The sequence below is a fragment of the Sylvia atricapilla genome, chromosome 25 (assembly GCF_009819655.1).
Source record: "Sylvia atricapilla isolate bSylAtr1 chromosome 25, bSylAtr1.pri, whole genome shotgun sequence".
Taxonomy (NCBI): domain Eukaryota; kingdom Metazoa; phylum Chordata; class Aves; order Passeriformes; family Sylviidae; genus Sylvia; species Sylvia atricapilla.
This window is the reverse complement of record NC_089164.1, coordinates 975834-993490: the sequence shown is the minus strand read 5'-3', so window position 1 is coordinate 993490 and position 17657 is coordinate 975834. Positions and strand designations below refer to the sequence as shown.

Sequence of the window (17657 nt, the reverse complement as noted above, 5' to 3'; positions counted from 1 at the left end):
ACCCTAAAGGGACAGCTCTGGTTTCCAGTGACCCCAAAGGGACAGCCCTGGCTTCCAGTGACCCCAAAGGGACAGCTTTGGTTTCCAGTGTCCCCAAAGGGACAGCTTTGGTTTCCAGTGACCCCAAAGGGACAGCCCTGGCTTCCAGTGACCCCAAATGGAGAGCTCTGGTTTCCAGTGACCCCAAAGGGACAGCCCTGCCTTCCCCCAGAACGGCCCTGGCCGGATCCTGCTGTGCCTCAGGAAAAAGGGAGCCCCGAGGTGCTGGGCTCCCTGATCTGCATTCACCCAGGCACCTCTCCCCAGGAGGGATCAGAGCCTCATTGATATGTGAATTATGAATGAAATCTTCAGCTTTTAAACTTTTAACCTGTGCGTTTCTAAGAAAGTCTGAATTTAGCCAAGAGAGGCGGCAGGAAGGAGCAATGGTTCTGGGAAGGCGCTGGGTTTTCTGGGCTTTTACAGCACACGCTGGTTCCTCATGAATATTTCGTTCTCTGAGCCATTCCCAGGGGCGAATAGAAACCCTGATCCTCAGTGACCAAAGGGCTGAAATCTGTGTTACCCTGAGCCCGAGGATGAGGCTGATTGACACCGTCCCCGCTCCAGCTCCTCTCTCCGCCAGATTTCCGATTTCAAGGCACATTTGGGGATGTTTTGGTGCTGAGTGAAGCCCGAGCATCACCCCGAAGGTGTTTAGGAATTTACCCCGGCCCGTGGCACCCAGAGCCGGGGCCAGGAGGAAACTCTGGGATCAGCAGAGCGGAATCCAGCGGATTTGGTGGACGGGGGTCAGGTCACACCAGAGAACACCAGGGAGGGTCAGGCTGCTGGAAACTGCCCTCATTAGAAGAATAAACTGTGTAATGAAGAGGTTGGAGGTGCTTTGCAGGGCTGGGGAGGGGCTGTTCAGCCTTTGAGACCCTCCCCGGTTTTCCATATGCTGGAGCTCACCCAGAGCTCCCCTCGCTGACCGGAGCTCAAGGAGCTTTTGTTGATTTTCCAGACAACCTCGGGCACATTTTGCTGCCGCCAGAGCTGGCACAGAGCTGGGGCTGAGCAGAGCCAGGAGCAGAGTGAGCCAGGGAATCCAGGCTGCTGCCCTGCAAGGGAGAATTCCCCAGGAGATGGACGCTGGGAATGGCCTGAGGAGAAAACCCAAACTGTGCAAACCCCAAAGCCAGCCCAGGAAAGGCACAGAGGTGTCACTGGAAGGGCAGGGCACAGGATCTTGGAATGGTTTGGGCTGGAAGGGACCTGAAAACTCATCCAGTGCCACCCCAGCCATGGCAGGGACACCTCCCACTGTCCCAGCCCTGTCCAGCCTGGACTGGGACACTGCCAGGGATCCAGGGGCAGCCACAGCTTCTAAAAACCAGTCTGAAATCATGGTGTGAGTCCTCCAGTCCCCTCCTGTCACAGGCTGGGGTGGAGCAGAGCTGAGCACAAACAGCAGCCAAGGAAAGCTGCAGAGGAGCAGAGCCGGGGCTTGCCCAGCACCTCTGCTGCTGCTCAGGGGGAGGAAGCAGAACTGGGGCAGGAGAGGCAATGCCACCCCTGGGAGCGCAGGGATTACACATCATGAGCCAGCAAAGCTCCTCATTTTCAAAGGAGGGAAAAAAAAAAGCTTAAAAAAAGTAAAAATCAATCAGCCACAAATTATAAATAAAAGAGATGAAAGTTAAGAGTGAAACGAAACAAAGCCCCAGGTGGCCTCTGCCTGGGGCACTCCTGCTAATTTTAGTTCCTCAGCTCTTCCCGGAGCCGTCTGGGTCCATGACTGCACAGTCTGAGAGCATTTACTGCAACTCCTGGAAATGTTCCACACAGGATGCCCAGCCTGGCTGGGGGTGAGCGAGGGGGAAGGTGAGGAAGGGGCCGGTGGGACCCACCCCTGCTATGACAAACCCGGTGGGGTGTGAGGTGGTGTGGGGTGACCCAGGAGCTGCCTGCTGGCCATGGCACTGTGAGCCCATCCCCAGGGGGATTTGGGACCATCCCAGTGGGGATGTGCAGCCCCTTCCCCACCCCGTTCCTGCTCCCCCTGCCCAAACCACGCTGCCTCGGTGGGTTTTTGGGAGGGGTCAGGGCCAGGCACAGCCCTTGTCAGCCCCCACCTTCATTTCACGGGGAGAAAGGGCAGTCAGTGACCTCCCCTGACAGCAGCGTCCTATCCGGCAGCGTGGATTGAAATCCCTGATGAAGGAATAAATCTGGGAGCTGCAGACATTTACTGCAGCCTCATTCACACAGAGCCTTTGTGGGGCCGGGGGAGGTCAGCACCTGCTCGGGGCCAGGGAGGGGGATGGATGAGGGAACATCCCATTAAATGAGGCTCTACCTGCCGGGGGGGGCTGAGCACTGCCAGCCCCACATCCCCTCCCCAGGACTCGGCAGGGCAGGGACAAAACTCCAGCAGCCACAAAGGGCCTTTCCCAGGGGCTGGGGGGGGACAGAGAGGGATGGGGCCACTCTGCCTCGGTGTGACACTGCAGGGACTCTTCTCCTCGGCCCTAAATCCGCCCAGGCAGCGGGTCAGGGGGCAGAGGGCGTGAACTCAGCCCCGGCACAGGCAGGGCTGAAGGGCTGGGCTGAAGGAGGGACTCAGAGGATGAAGATCCCAAGAGGACAATCCTAAAACATCCCACAGCATCCTACAGCATCCTACAGTATCCTACAGTATCCTACAGCATCCCAGATCTTCCCACAACATCCCACAGCATCCCAGAGCATCCCACAACATTCTACAGCATCCAACAACATCCTACAACATCCTACAACATCCCACAGTATCTCACAACATCTTACAGCATCCTACATCATCCTACAGCATCCTACAACATCCCACAACATCCCGGCCATCCTTTGATGGCAGCTTTGCCTCCTCCAGAGCTGAACTCCTCCTGCCCTTTCCCTGCCCTTCTGCCTCCTCTCCTCCTCTGCTGTACCAAAGGTCGAGCTGGAAATTCAGGGGTCAGGGGGAAGAAGTGGAGCGGGGTCAGGGGTGAGGGAAGCACACAGGGGAGGAATTTCACCTCTCCAAGCACTTGCTCCCAGGAATCAGCAGCTCCAGAGCTCCTGCCAGGGCTGGGGGAGCTGAGCTGGGCCAGCAGAGTGCAGGGAGGACTTGTGGGGACAGAGCAGGGTGTCCCCCACCCCACAGCTACAGCTCCTCTGTCCTGAAGCTTTTTCCTTTTCTGGGGGGTTTATCCCAAGCTTCTCAAAATGCCAAAAAAAACCACAAAAAAAACAAAAAAACAAAAAACAAAAAACAAAAAACAAAAAAAACAAAACAAAACAAAACAACCACAAAAAAACCACCAAAAAAAAAAAAAAAAACGAAAAAAAAAACACCAAAACAAACAAACAAACAAAAAAACAAACAAAAACCCCCCAAAAATAAACAAAAAAAAAACCCCACCAAAACCAAAAAACACCACCAAACCCCAGTGGAATGGCAAGCCCAGAGCAAAGCTGCAGCAGAAATGGAGCGAGAGGAAATGAAAGATGTGCTTCACACATCTGGAGTTCCCAGGTTCCATCTGCGAAACCCAGCGAGGCTCCTGCAGGTTCCCCTCCAGGACTCCCTTCAGGGGAAGGAGTTTGGCTCATGGTGCCTCTCCCCAGGCAGGGAAAAGTGAATAAATCCATCATCCCACAGTGCTGATGTCATCACTCTGCCCTAACCAGCAGCCTTTGGGGTTTTTCCTTTGATTTATGTTATCACTGCACTCTCTATCTGCCAGACACATCCATTGGCTCTCCCTTCCCAAACTGCTCCAAAGGCCTGGGCACTTTGGGAAGCCCTGTGAGGATTCATTCCTGCTCCGGGGTTCTACAGTGAAAGGTACAAATAATTCCTGTGCTGGGAGGGGAGGGATGCACCCGGCAGCCCAAAGAACCCCCAGGGTGGATAAAGGGAGCAGGGAGCCAGGGACAAGCTGGGATGACACTACTGTGCTAAAAAGACACAGATTCCAACTTCAGGAAGCTGAAAATGACTCTTTGATTTTTGGGATGTGTCTCCCTTTTATACCATTTCACACAGCCCAATCTGATTGGTGACACAAAGGCAAACCTCTTCACTGCCATTGGTCAGAGCAGAGGGACATCAAGGAGAAGTCCCTCCTGGGGAAAGGAATGAATAACAAAGGTACAGCTACAAAAACATTTCTCCTGTTTACAGAAAATTCCCTGGGAAAAGGATTTTATAAAACAAAACCGCCTCAGGCACAGAACCGGGGCTGCACTGGAACATCCCCTCTGGAGCACGGGGACACTGCAGCTGCCCCACCTGGAGAGGGACAATCCCCGTGCCCATCCCTGAGCCTGGCAGCCCCATTCCCCATTCCCAGGAAAAGTGGAGATCTCCTTCCACGCAGTGAATGCAGCTGCAATTGGGAAAAGTGCTGCGAGAGCAAAAAAAAAAAAAAGAAAAAAAAAGCTGTTTTCATGTAAATGTCCCTAATAATAAAAGTGAATGAAGAAAGCAATACATCCAAACAAGAAATAGTACATTTGTGCTAGAGAAGCAAAAAATGATTCTAAAAAAGAGAGCTTTATCAACACTTTCCAGAAGGCACTGGCTGCTCTTTAATGCTCCTCAAGGAATCCCACAGCTCCTGCTGGACCTGGGCTGCCGGTGCCTCTGATCACAGGGCTCTGAGCACACCAGGCTGGGCACAGCACACTCCAAAAACACCAGACTCGTTTGTTTTCTCAGGCAAACACTGAGCTGCCTTTCTCACCCCTAACCCCGGTGTTTTAGGGGCTGTGTGTCCCATTCCTGCTGCAATCCCACTCTGGGGCCGCTGGGATCAGCCTCAGCCCAGCCCCACATCCTGGCAAACTCCCCTAAAAACCAAGGGCGAACCATAAAAAACGTGTCCCATGCAACGGGACGTCCTTTGCCCCAAAATCTTCAATATTCAAACAGGTTCATCAGTTGATTGCAGGCGCTGAAGGTCAGTGTTAATCTTGCTTTCTTTGCACTTTGGATCACGACCCCTCAGCTGAGCTGCCTGTGCCTCCAGCGCGGGCAGTTATCCCTTTTCCTGGGGGGAGCACAGGGGCAGGAACCAGCCTGGAGGTCTTTGAAACCCCCTCGGGCTCCCTTCCACTACACCTGGGCCTTCCAGGTATTCTAATGATTTATTCCTCTCCCTTTGTGTGAAAGGCTCTGCACAAAGGAGAAAAGCAGAGAGGGTCAGGGCCTGCTGCCCTTTGACTTCAAACCTCTGCAGAACGATTTAGCCCAAATATACTCCAGACCTGCAATTGCTCTGGGAGGGAGAAGAAAGGGGAGGGCTGGAGAGAGACTCTGGTTTCATTCCAGCTGTGATTCACTGGTTTAAGCCAGGCCAGGGTACCCCTTTGTGCTCATGAAGGAGCATCAGAGGCAGTGGGAAGAGTCAGGGGATGCTCTGGAGAGGGCGAACCACACATTTGGCAGCCAAATTCTGCCTCGAGAGGGCTGGAGAGGACAAACTCCACATTTAGGAGCCCAAACTCTGCCACAGGTCCCAGCTGGAGCCACAGAGCTGCTGATGTGGAGCACTTTGATTCACCCCAGCTCCTCTCCCTCACCCTTGTCCCCTTTTTCTTTTACTCTCAGCAGCTCAGGGGACTCTTGCTCGTTCCTGGGGTCTGTGACCAGCATCCTCTCCAACCAACAAACACAAATCAGGCTCTAAGTTGGTGGCAATGACCAATTCAGGGCTGCCAGGGGCAGAGGGAGCGGGGCAGGACAAACAATTCCCCCCTCAGCCCCTGCTGCTGGCTCCCGGCTTGCCAGGATGCTCAGGCTGGTTTGCCTAAGGCCTGCGGGCAGGTTTATCAGATTAAAGCCCGGCACACAATAAATAATTTAGCAGATAACCACAAAAATTATAAAAAACCCCAAAACCAAATCCTTCCCCTGCTGTGTCAGAGTGAGGCTGTATGATGTGTATGTTCATTTTAAATGCATGTCACTGTCACATACATGGATCTGTTTGATGCAGAGCCGTGTAACCGAGTGAGGAACAACAGGAGAGGGGCAGGGCACCCACACAGGGGCCGGAGGGACAATCACTGATGAAGCCTCGTGTTAATTACTGCAGCCTCTCCTGCTGCTGTCTGTGCTCCCCTTCCTGCATCCCTGTCCAAGGAATCCCAATCCTAAAGCCTCTGTCCCTCCACCACCATCCCCAGGTCCCCAGTATGAACTGGGAGTAACTGGGAACCTCCAGCTCAGCTCAGGAGCAAATCCCGTGGGATGACAGGTCATTCTCGTGTCCCACTGCTTTGGGCCATGTCACTGCAGTGGCTCACACCCCAGCACTGTGAGCAGGCTCAGGTTCAGGGTTTTGCTGTTTTTTGGTGGGTTTTTTCCCCCAGGTCACGGCCAGAAAAGCCCCAGGGCCGTTCCACAGCTCCAGAGAACCCTGGTGTGTAAAATCCCCCGGATGCTGCAGCATCACCCCAGAGCTCCTCACAGCAGCAGGGCTCCATCTCCCTCTCTGTTTTCCAGGCTGGGATGCCTGCAGGAAGCTCCCCGCACCAAAGCCGGCCTCTGCCTGCCCAAACAGCTCGGCACGAATGGGAAAAGGCTCCTAAAAGGCCGGGGAGGCGTGGAGCCCACGCTTCATAAGGGGGGTAATGGGCTGATGCTGCTGCGAAGCCTCGCCGGGCACGGCCGTAAATAGCGGGCAGATGCTCCGAGGATGGATCGGCCACCCCAAACCCCGCAGGGTTTTACAGCCCTGCTCACTGCCAGAGCCACCCGCTGCAGCCAGGGGCTGGAAACTCCACCGGGGGATGGAGAGGATGTTGGAGAGGCAGCATCATCACACCGCCAGGGAAAACCTCCCAGGCAGCCCCACCTCAAACCGCGGCTCTTCCCCCGACTGTCCCCAAAGCCCGACCTTTCTGCAGCAGCAGCAGCTCAGGGGCTGTGGCGGCGCCCGGGACTCTCCCTGCACATTCCCCCGTCTCATTTGTGGTTTCCACATTTGTTTTTCCTGCCTCGAGGAGGCATTTAGAGAAGCAACACAGCCCGGGCTTCTCACAGTATTTCTTGCCACCCAGGGATTTAAGATCTCTACAAATGGACCAAAACCTGTGTTGTTTTGACCTCTGAGGATTTTAAAAGCCTGCAGAAAAAATATGTTTATAGTAAAGAAAGCATGAACTTCTTGACTGGTGAGTGGAAAGGCAGGAGTCTGACACTGCCCTGCCCCCAAAGCCAGCAGCTTCCAGAACTGCAGCTCCTCCAGCCTCACGCTCCAAGGAAAGCAGGGACGGGCAGGAAAAACCAACAGCAGTTCACAGAAGAGTTTGGAACTCCGTGATGTTTTTCACCAAGATCATTTCAAGTAGAAACTCATTATTGAACTTGATGAAAGCGTTGTGAAACGGAGGAGGAATAGAACAGAAGTTATTCTGCCTCACTTGATGCTCATAAGGGAGATAATATCCCTGGGAGAAGGTGTGGGGATGAATTATCTCTCAGATATTTTCAAGATAAAAACCTTGTTTGGATGGGGCTCTGAGCAGCCTGGTCTGGCTGAAGTTGTCCCTGCTCTCTGCAGGATTAAATGGCCTCTGAAGGTCCCTTCCAAGCCATTCCATGATTTCAGGAGCAGGATGTGGTCCAGGCAGGATGGATTCCATGGATAAGGATGCTCAGCACTCACAGCCTCCGCTAACCCCACCTGATTTAGGGCTGAACCAAAAGCAATCGCTGCCCTCCAAAATTTCCAGTTGATTTTTCAAGGTGCCTGAACCTGCGTAAAACCCAGAGTCATCCCCATCTCCTGAGCCAAGAAAAGAGATGAAAGCAGCCTCCGAGCTCACCTGGCTCCATTTCCCATCCCCAGCACTTCCTGAACACCTGCCCCTTCTCTCTCCAGCAGCTATAAAAATATCTGCCAACTTCTGGGTTTTTTTCTGATGTGACTTGCTCTGGCAGGCACCGGATAAGAGATCCAGGGAAGGGATGCTGGGACAAGGGAGGACAATCTTGTGCCACTGAGAGGTGGCAGGGATATTCCTGAGTGCTCAGACCCACAGTCCAGAGGGTCTGGGCAGCTCTGCCCCATCTCCAGCCCCAAACACACCCCAGTGCTCCCCTCTGGCTTCCAGCACTTCCCCTATTCCTTGCACAAATTCCAATTAATAAGATTCCAACTTCTGGCTATGAAAAATAATAAATGTGAGGGAGAGTGGGGCATTTTGGGGACCCATTTCTGTGGTTTGGCAGCACAGGTGGAAGCAAAGGGGAATTACTTTCTGAGGCTGGGAAATCCTCGTTTAGGGGAGAAAACAAATCCCAGCTCCTCCAACCACAGCAGCAAGTACAGCACTGAACAATCACCCTCTTATTTCACATCCTAGGGCAAAAATGTGGGTTTTTTTTTCCCTCAGACCTTTCAATTAAACAGCTTCTTCAGCCAAACAAGAACCATCTGCCCTCTCACACCTCTGCTGGGATGTGCGGATCTGCTCTCTGAGGGTGATGGATGGACCACGGAGCCGCCAGAGCCCCTGACCTCCCACCCTACTGCTAAAACCAGGCAAATCCTCTGCAAGGCGCCTGCAAATGGATGATTCTCATCTGCTCAGTAACAGCCTGGTGTCCTCTTGGCTTCTCCACACGCTGATGCAACCGAGTTTTTCCCTGAAGTGTGGCGGGATGAGCGTGCGGGGGCCAAACCGAAGGATAAATTAGCGGGATGAGATAACCATCCACGGAATGAAGTCATCTAAGGACGGGTCCGGACATATATATTTCATTGTGAAAGTCCTCCTTTATTCCCACTAATGGAACAAATTAAATCAGCCAAGCTGAATAAAACTCTCACGTTCCCAAGACGTAACAACGCACTTAAAAGTTCTGCGCTCCTCTGGCGGCGCCATCCAATGGCTCGTGGCTGTCCCTTGGAAAAGGGGAGCAGGGACAGAGTTCAGGAATTCAGCAGGTGACAGGAGAGTGGTTCCCATCAGGAGGAGTGTCCCAGAGCTGTGTATTTCTCTGTGGACTCCTGCAGACAGAGCCTGAGCTGCTCTTTAGGGGTGACCTCACAGCCCGGGATGGATTCGAGCCATGTCCAGTGCAGCTGTCCTGGGGACAGAGTGTCACAGCCAGGACAACGTGTGACACCTGTTTTCCAGGAAAATTGGGGGTGATTTCATTCACACACTTTATCCTTCACCTCGGGGCACCTGAAATAGCCCCACCTGGGCCTGCAGCACTGTAACGCCTCCACATCTCCAAGCGCACAAATTAAAACCTCATCACCCCTGAGCAACTCAGCACCGGGTACAACATCACTGTTCCAGCTTTTCCCTCGCCTCTACCACCCAGGAGCACTCCCAGCCCGTGGGGAGGCAGGCAAGGCTGCAGGAACTGCATTTTCCCTGCAGCCAGCATAAACAGCATGATGGAAAAATAATACCTAGATGGCGACTGGCAGACAGAGCAGAGACATTTATTTATTCTTGATCACAAACAATGTCCTGCATTGACAAGCTGAATGAAGGGCACTTCACTGATTTATTAGACCTAATAAGAAACAGACCTCTCGGGATGAAATACAAGATTGATTTTTAGTGGTGAGCCTTGCTGCTGTGGCAGGCACCGAGCTCGGGCTGATGGGATGGAACCAGGCGTGCACAGGGACACGGGGCTGACACAGCTCTGTCAGGGCAGGGGGATAAAAGGGAGGATTGCAGGAAGGGGAGATGGAATGGGAACACGGCAATAACAGCCCTGCACGCTGAGGGTTCCTCTTTTCTCCCTGCAATCCTCCTTTCCCCCACTGAGCCTCTGCATCCCAAGAGCAGCAAACCACCGGGAAGTTCAAGGGCAACTCTGGTGGAATTCCTGGTGGACCTCTGAGGCAGCCCCTTCCCATGAATCTGCCTTCCAGAGGAGCCCCTCTAAGCACAGCAAGTGCAGTTTCCACATCAGCCTCAGCGCCTCCCAGGCACGCCACATGAGCTGAGTGCCATGGATGCCGTTTTCCATCAGGAAAAAGACAACTAAGCGCAGCAGTGCTTAGCTTGAGGCCCTATTAATAGCAGTTCTAATTATATGGCTGCAAATTTAATTCATGGCAATGATTAGTGTCAAAATCAAAGGCATCACACATCAATATTGATAGAATTGTATGAAGCCCATAAACAGAGCAAGCAAGCTGACACATCTCCCCCCAGCACTTAGTTGCCGTTAACTGTTGCATTAATGTCCCTTCTCCTTTTGCTCGATGCAAAAATGGTTTTATTGGAGGACTCCACGGTGCTGAGTGGTTATGTCTCCAACATGAGCCCCTTTCCCTTCCTTCCCACAGCCAGGAGGCTGAGGGGCTTTGGAAGGAGAGCAGGAGGGAGAATTTCATCCCATGCCCCTGTGCTGGAGCCAAAGGGCCGCAGCATCAGCACCTTTTGCTTTTCGCCCACTTTGAGACAATTTCTGGGGAGCAGGAGCAGCAGGACTGGGAATGTGGCAGGAGCAGTGGGGTGAAGAGCTAAAGGCAGGAGGACACCAGTGAGAGGACCCAGTGTTTCCAGTAAGGAATCCTCACTGGGGGAGCGCAGTGAGAATTTGAGAGATTTCTGAGCCATCTCCCTGACTTCCCTCCAGCTACACAAAAATGCCTTCCCTGAAAGCCCAGACGGAGCCAGCAGCTTGTTTCCAAAGGAAATCAACAGCTGTGGGCGAGGGAATAGGTGTGACAAAGCTTTCAGACATTAATCGTGTGGGTAGATCCGAGACGGAGGAGGAGATCAGGTGGAAAAGGTGTCTCCACAAATCCCTGGCGCTTCCAGAGGTGCTGAACGTTTCCACCAGCGTTTCACAGACGGGGAAGGAGAGATAAGGAGAGAGTCCTGGGCACTCTGAGCACTCGGAGACGTGTCTGGTTACCTTGGAACAGGCACGAAATCAGAGACAACCTGTGAACTTCCCCCGGGTGTCGCCTCCTCTGCAGCCAGAGCCCCTCGGCTCCGTGCAGAGCCGCTTCCTACACCTCACCTGGGCTCCCTCAGGCCAGGGAATAGATAATCACACGTGTCAAACGAGGGAGAATCTGCTAACGGTGTAGACCGAGCTGTGAGAGAGAGAGAACAGCAACATCCCCAGCCCCACACAGGGGAGGACCATGATTGTTCCCAGTTAATTACAGAAGGGATGGAGCCCAGCAGCTTCAGGCAGCTCTGCTGTTAAATAAGGGCAGATGCCACGGAACCCTGGCTGCAGTGAATGTCTGGAATGAATTTACTTCAGAGACGGGCCGATTTTCATCCAGCAGATGAAGGATTGCAGGTGAAGGGTTCCACAGCCCTCCCTCCGGACAGCAGAGCACAGACAGATTAACTTTGCATCGAAAAAGTGTTCAGTGTAGACTAGCACCAGGAATGAAACCCTGCTGGAGGGACTGCTGCTTCTGTAATCCTTCATCATCCACGGAACAAGCCCCAAAATACTTCATGTGCAGGCACCGGCTCTGGGCAGTTGCTGCCTCCCCATCCCCAAACCCTGCCCACAGCCAGCACCAGGCTGCACTCCCAGCTGCATCCCCAGCTCCGAGCCTGGCACTGAGGTTTGGGATGTGCTCAGGGCTCCTCTTCCTTCTATTTAGCTAAAAAAAAAAACCCAGCTCTCTCCTGTGCCAGCGCACGGGAAGCAGGGAAGTGAAGGGCTCTGCTTCACAAGCTCCTTCTCTCCCCCACGTTCAAAATTGCCCCACTGACACTCGAGAGGCACCAGGGAGGCACCTAATTTACTACTACTCAGCACTTGTAAAGTGCTGAATGAATATTAATGAACTGATGTAATTAAAATGATGCAGAGATTCAAGTGTAGTATCTGCCTGTCCTTGTATCTTCCTGGATAGATGAGGAAGAAATTCCCTGCTGCTTAAGGACTCAAAAAATTAACAGCCTGCTGTTGATTACATTTGTTAACTCTTTCCCCGGCATGAAGGAGCAGGGGCTGCGTTTAACATGCTCACCTAATGCTGTCATTTAGAGCCGAGGTTAATTGGAAGGGTCTCAGCTTGCCAGAGCAGCAGCTCCAAGGCTGCTTTTGCTGGAGCTGGATCAGCCCCACTGCTGAGCTGGCTTCCAGCTGCAGCTCCAGCTCTGAAGGCCACCAAGGGCTCTCACAGTCCCCTGTTCACACCCCAAGGCCACTTCCACACTTATTTTAAATATAGAGCTCCTCGGACAGTTCCCTTCCAACTCAGAATATTCTGTCATTTTGTGATTCTGAAGTGGGGAAATCCCAGCTGGACTTCAAAGGCCTGAAAGTCATTCAAGGTTGGGCAGGGCTTGGAGCAGCCTGGGCCGGCGGAAGGTGTCCTTGCCCATGTCCCTTCCAACCTGAACACTCTGTGACTGTCACCTGAGCCCTACCAAACCCCTCCTCAGTGCTTGTGATGAGGAGGACAAGGAATGTTCCGGGGCTGATCAATCATCCAGCAGGAGGGAGGAGGCAGAGGGAAGCAGGACTCTGCCCTGAGGCTTGGTTCCAAAAGCAGCCACGTTAACCCGTTCCTATCTCTCCATGACCAAAATCCTGCCAGCACCAGCTCCAAAGGCTTCGTAACTCACAGTCTTCTGCACCAGTTGCAGCAGGACTGCTGGGAAACAAAACCACTGCAAGATTTCCATCTGACCTCCTTTGGTTCCTTTTCCAGAACCGTCCTGCAGCAGCTTCAACTTCACCTTTCCCGAAACTTGGAACAAACCACACTCCAAAACAAACCACACTAACAACGCTGACAGCTGAACTCTGCCTCTCCAGCCCCAGGCTGGGACCCAAACTCTGCCATTTCCACTCCTGCTTCACTCCCAGTTTCCCACTGGGAAACACCCACAAGACACAACAGCAGTGACACACCGGAGCATCCCGAGAGAGACAAAACCCAACTGGAAAACCCAGAACCCGGCTCTCCACAGCCACGGACAAGGCTTACCTTCTTCACCCTGCCCGTCTTGGTGCCCACGAAGACCACGCTGTAGCCATTGTAGACATAGGAAGCCACGGAGGTCATGCGGTCGCGGCTGGATGTGAAGAGTGTCACCCCGTCCACGGGCACCGAGCCCCCCAGGGGCTGGTTGATGTCCAGCCCACAGAAGTTGTCATCGATGGGGACTGGCTGGAAAGACAAGGTTTGGGGCAGCTGTGAGTGACACAGAGCTCAGGGCAGCCCTTCACACTTGGGGTGGTGTGGAGGGAGCTGGCGGTGCTGGCAGCAGGGGGGGACACACCAATGTGTCACCCCCTGCCAGCTCTAGCCACCTTCCTCAGGGTTCCTGCAGCTCCCAGAGCCCCGGGTTGGGAGTGGCAAAGACTCCCAGGAAGCTGCACACCTTCATTCTGCCTTAACACCACCCCTTCCCTCACTGCCGCCACACTGTAGGATGAGAGCATGGATTAAAGCAGAACAGTGCTCTGAATTTAGGGAAACTGAGGCACAGGGAGACTAATCCTCCTCTGCAAACTTGAGTTCCATTGGGGCAGGGACCAACCGCGGCTCTCAAAGTCTCCCACAGCCAACACCCAGCCCATCCTTACCGCCTTGGTGCACTGCACGTCCTTCCCCAGCAGCCAGTTGAGCTCCAGGTTGCCCTCTCCCTGGTAGCAGGACTGCAGGCGCTCCTTGATGTGGGCGTTGATGGTGCGGATGGGGAAGGCGCAGAGCGCCGAGTCATCGGGGGGGTGGTGGTACTGCTTCTGCCCCTTGGAGAAGATGGCAAAGAGCACGTCCTCCTGCGCCGTGATGTTGAGGGCCCTGGCCAGCACCTCCCCCGGCTTGGACAGGTAGGCAGCCTGCAGCAGGCGGTACTCCGTGTCCCCCCTGACGCAGCCAAAGGGCAGGGACACGTACGAGTGGAACTTGGGGTCGTCCTTGCACAGGCGGACGATGCGGGAGGTGTAGAAGAGGTCGCTGGCAGAGTTGATGGAGACGCCCTCGGGGGTCTCTGGCTGCACGGTCAGAAAATAGACAAAATTGCCGCTGGCGAAGCCGTAGATGTAAAAGATGTCAAAGTGCGAGACCAAGGCCAGCGTGTCCGAGGGGATCTTGATGAGGGATGAGACAAAGTCACTGTGGAGCTCGTAATCCAACATCGCCGACGACTCCGGGTCCCGGGGCAGCTTGCGGCTGGACAGGGTGGGGAAATAATCCTGCTTGCCGTCCACCGCCGTGCCGATGAAGAGCTTCCCGTCCTCGCCCTCGGAGCGCACGATCACCCCGTACATGGTGCCCGTCTTGTTGACGCTGGACAGGTAATGCTCCTTCTTGTGTGACGGCTCCACCAGGATGAAGAGGTCGTCGAGGCGCAGCAGCTTGCAGACCCCCTGGTAGAGGCTGCCGCACGCCAGCAGCCGGTTCTCGGAGTAGTCGATGATGAGCAGCTTGTTGACGTTGTTGGTGAGCGTGAGGACCTCGCTGCAGGGCTGCACGATGAGCGGAGGGTAGCAGGACTTGTTGTCCTCCTCGGGCCCGGTTTTGTGAGCCACCAGAATGGTCAGGTTCCCCGAGAGCTTGTACACCCTGTTGATGGCGCCCACGTAGACGGCGCCCGTGCCCCGGTGCACCGTCAGGTGGTTGAACGTCCAGTCCCGGTTCTCCGAGTGGAAAGTGTTGAAGGAGGCGTTGCCGGACACGTCCCAGGAGAGAGATGCCAGGAGGAGGCAGAGCAGAGCCACTGACCGGCCATCAGAGTCCAGTACCCGAGGCCAGCTCCTCCTCTGATCCATCCTGGGAAAGGCAAACTCCGTGTCCCCCGCACGCGTCCTGAGCCCCGGCGATGTCCCTCACATGGTTCTGCGGAGAGAAGAACCACCCCGAGCAAAGGATTAGATCCTGTGTGCCCTGCAGATAAAATTCAAAGGAGGCTTTCTAATTACACAGTCCTTGAGATAAAGGGAGAATTAAGCAAGTCCACAACTTACTGGGGAACAGTTCAGGCTTGATGCTTTGCCACTTGTTTCAGCCCCTGCATCTTAATTTTGTGGTGGGGTTTGGCTGTTTAGAACACGCTCTGCTCAGCCAGGGAGGGGAGAGTCAGCTCCAGCCCAAGACAAAGCCTGCTGCTCACAGCCCCAACCATCCGTCTGCAATCTTGGCTGAAAGGATGTCTCCTGCCGGGTGTGTTGCTGCAAGCAGCAGAGGAAATGAGAGCTGTTCTTTACCTTTAAACCCTCTCTGGTTTAATTTGGGAACCCGAGGAAGAAGCCTCGTGCAGGCAAGTTCATTGAGCACAAACACACTGGAGGTGCTGCCATCTCCCCTCAGACCTCCCCGGAGTCAGAAGTGCCTCTCAAGCAGGTGCTTTTTAGGCAGGAACTCCTTCACAAAGTATTTCCTGCCAAAAAGCAGCTGCCACCAAGGTGGGAAAACATGGTGAGATCAGCCACCAAACCCTGCCAGCAGGAGAGACACCACCAGTCCAGAGCAGCCAGCTCGACCTCACCACAGAGGTGCCTGAGAGCAAGGAAGCAGAAAACCACCACGGAGTTCTCCTTTATCCCAAATTCTGCATTCCTTACGTGCTCGAGGCCGGGCGGGCAAAGGAGCCACTTCAGAGACATCCTCCCTCACCTCGGGGTCAGCCCAGCCCTGGGCAGAGGCTGAGGATGAGCCACATTCCGCATCCATCCACTCAGCCCATGGAGACCCTGCCCCTGCAGCTCTGACCCCCTGCCCCGGCAGGAGGCCGTTCCCTCACCCCCCATCTGAGGGCTGCTGCTCCTGGTTTGGTTTTATTTCGATGTAAAGCGATTCCCAGCCCTGCCCAGCCGCCCTGAGCCGGCGATGGCAGCGAGCAGCCGCTCTTTAGGCTTGTTCCCGCCGGGCGCCGGAGACGGCTGCTCCGAGAGGTGACAAAGGAACTCTGTCCCCACGCTGCCATCTCAGTGTCACTGACAGGAGACACGACAGGAGAGAGGCAGCGGTAATGGCTTTCTCATTCTCATCAGGGAGACATCTCCCCAGCTGCTCCCCTCTCGCTGCCAGGCTCGGCGTTCCCACCTTTGGCCGCGGCAGTTTGTCTGTCCCAGGGAGGGGACGAACCCTGCCACCCTCCCGGTGTTTTGGAGACACTTGTGGCACAAAGCAGCTGCTCCTGCTTCCTTCCCACACCCATGGCAGCAGCAGGGGACTCCCCAGCTCTTCCCACCACATTTCTGGGTGAATATCCCAACACCATTCCTGGGTGAATATCCCAACAAGGGACAAGGTGAGGTGCAGCCCTGGTTTGTGCCTGAGGTGTTCTGGTTTGCTGAAATTCTTTTCCCAGGGAATTTTCTGTAAACAGGAGAAATGTTTTTGTAGCTGTACCTTTGTTATTCATTCCTTTCCCCAGGAGGGACTTCTCCTTGATGTCCCTCTGCTCTGACCAATGGCAGTGAAGAGGTTTGTCTCTGTGTCACCAATCAGATTGGGCTGTGTGAAATGGTATAAAAGGGAGACACATCCCAAAAATGAAGGAGTCATTTTCAGCCCTCTGAAGTTGGAATCTCTGGCGCTGTGGTGTCAAACAGCCTCAGTGAGGGGGCAGGTTGAGCAGAGCTCAGCACTGCAGGCACCACACAGCCACAGGAGCCTGCTCCCTGTGAGGGCCAGTTGGGATTTTGGGGAGGAATTCTTGGCTCAGGGAGTGGGGAGAGGTCGGCAGAGATTTGCCAGCTGTGGCTGCCACATCCCTGGAGTGCCCAAGGCCGGGTTGGACAGGGTTTGGAGCAGCTCAGGATGGTGGAAATTGTCCCTCCCCATGGCAGGAGTGGCACTGGATGAGCTTTAAGGTCCCTCCCACCTCCAACCATGGCTGTGGAGGAGGCCAAACACCTGGGGAGTTAAACACCAGCAGAATGGATGATTTTAACTCTGATCCTTAATACCATTTGATCATTAATTTCTCCTCTCTCTTTTTTTTTTTTTTTTTTTCCCTTGAAGAGAGTTTTAAAATACAGCCTCAGAAGCAATCTGCAGCTATTAGTAACGCAAGGTGAAAGCAAGAGTAAATTCAGGCACACAATATAAACCCAAGCAGCTGAAAGGCCTCAATTAGGCTGAAAGGAGTTATCTGGTATTTAAATAATTATTAGATTGAAGGAATAATCACAGGTCTGAGCCGATTTTTTCCCCCACTGTCATCCTAATGGAGACTATAATATTATTATTCAAATGCCCATGATTCTCATTGAGGGGGGAAGAGAAAAGGGCTCATTTAATCTCCATGTGACCGGGCTTCAGGAGGCACCATTAGTCATTTCTCTCATTTCAGCTGTCACTCACTCACAGGCACCACAGTTTGTCATTAGTGGTATTTTGTGCAGACCAGAAAAAAAAAAAAAAAAACCCCAAAAAAAAAAAACCAAAAAAACCCACCAAAAAACCAAAAAAACCAAAACACCAAAATACAAAAAAAAACTCACACAAAAAGACAAATACTAAAACCCAAAAAAACCTTAAAAAAACCCCAAACAAACAAACAAACAAAAAATCAACACCTCCCCCCGCAAAAAAAAAAAAAAAAAATTAAACCCAAAACAATAAGAGAACGTCCTGTGGCAAAGGATGGCTCAAAGGCACAATTCTGATGTCACCAGTGTGGCAGCTGTGTTTGCCTGCTGGTGACAGGGGCTTTTCTTTGGGGCTGGGGTT

The 17657-nt window shown here is 53.6% G+C and overlaps 1 protein-coding gene across 1 annotated transcript in view; it reads right to left on the bottom strand.

Moving 5' to 3' along the window:
* PLXNA2 (plexin A2) overlaps window positions 1–14783 on the bottom strand; it is a 125551-nt gene extending 110768 nt beyond the window's left edge. Inside the window, exons 1-2 of the mRNA XM_066335774.1 lie at window positions 13562–14783; window positions 12960–13142 (exon numbers count right to left, since the gene is read on the bottom strand). Coding sequence (XP_066191871.1) covers window positions 12960–13142; window positions 13562–14749 — 1371 coding nt within the window. The 5' untranslated portion in view covers window positions 14750–14783. The remainder of the gene's footprint in view (window positions 1–12959; window positions 13143–13561) is intronic.
* Between the last annotated feature and the right edge of the window lie 2874 nt (window positions 14784–17657).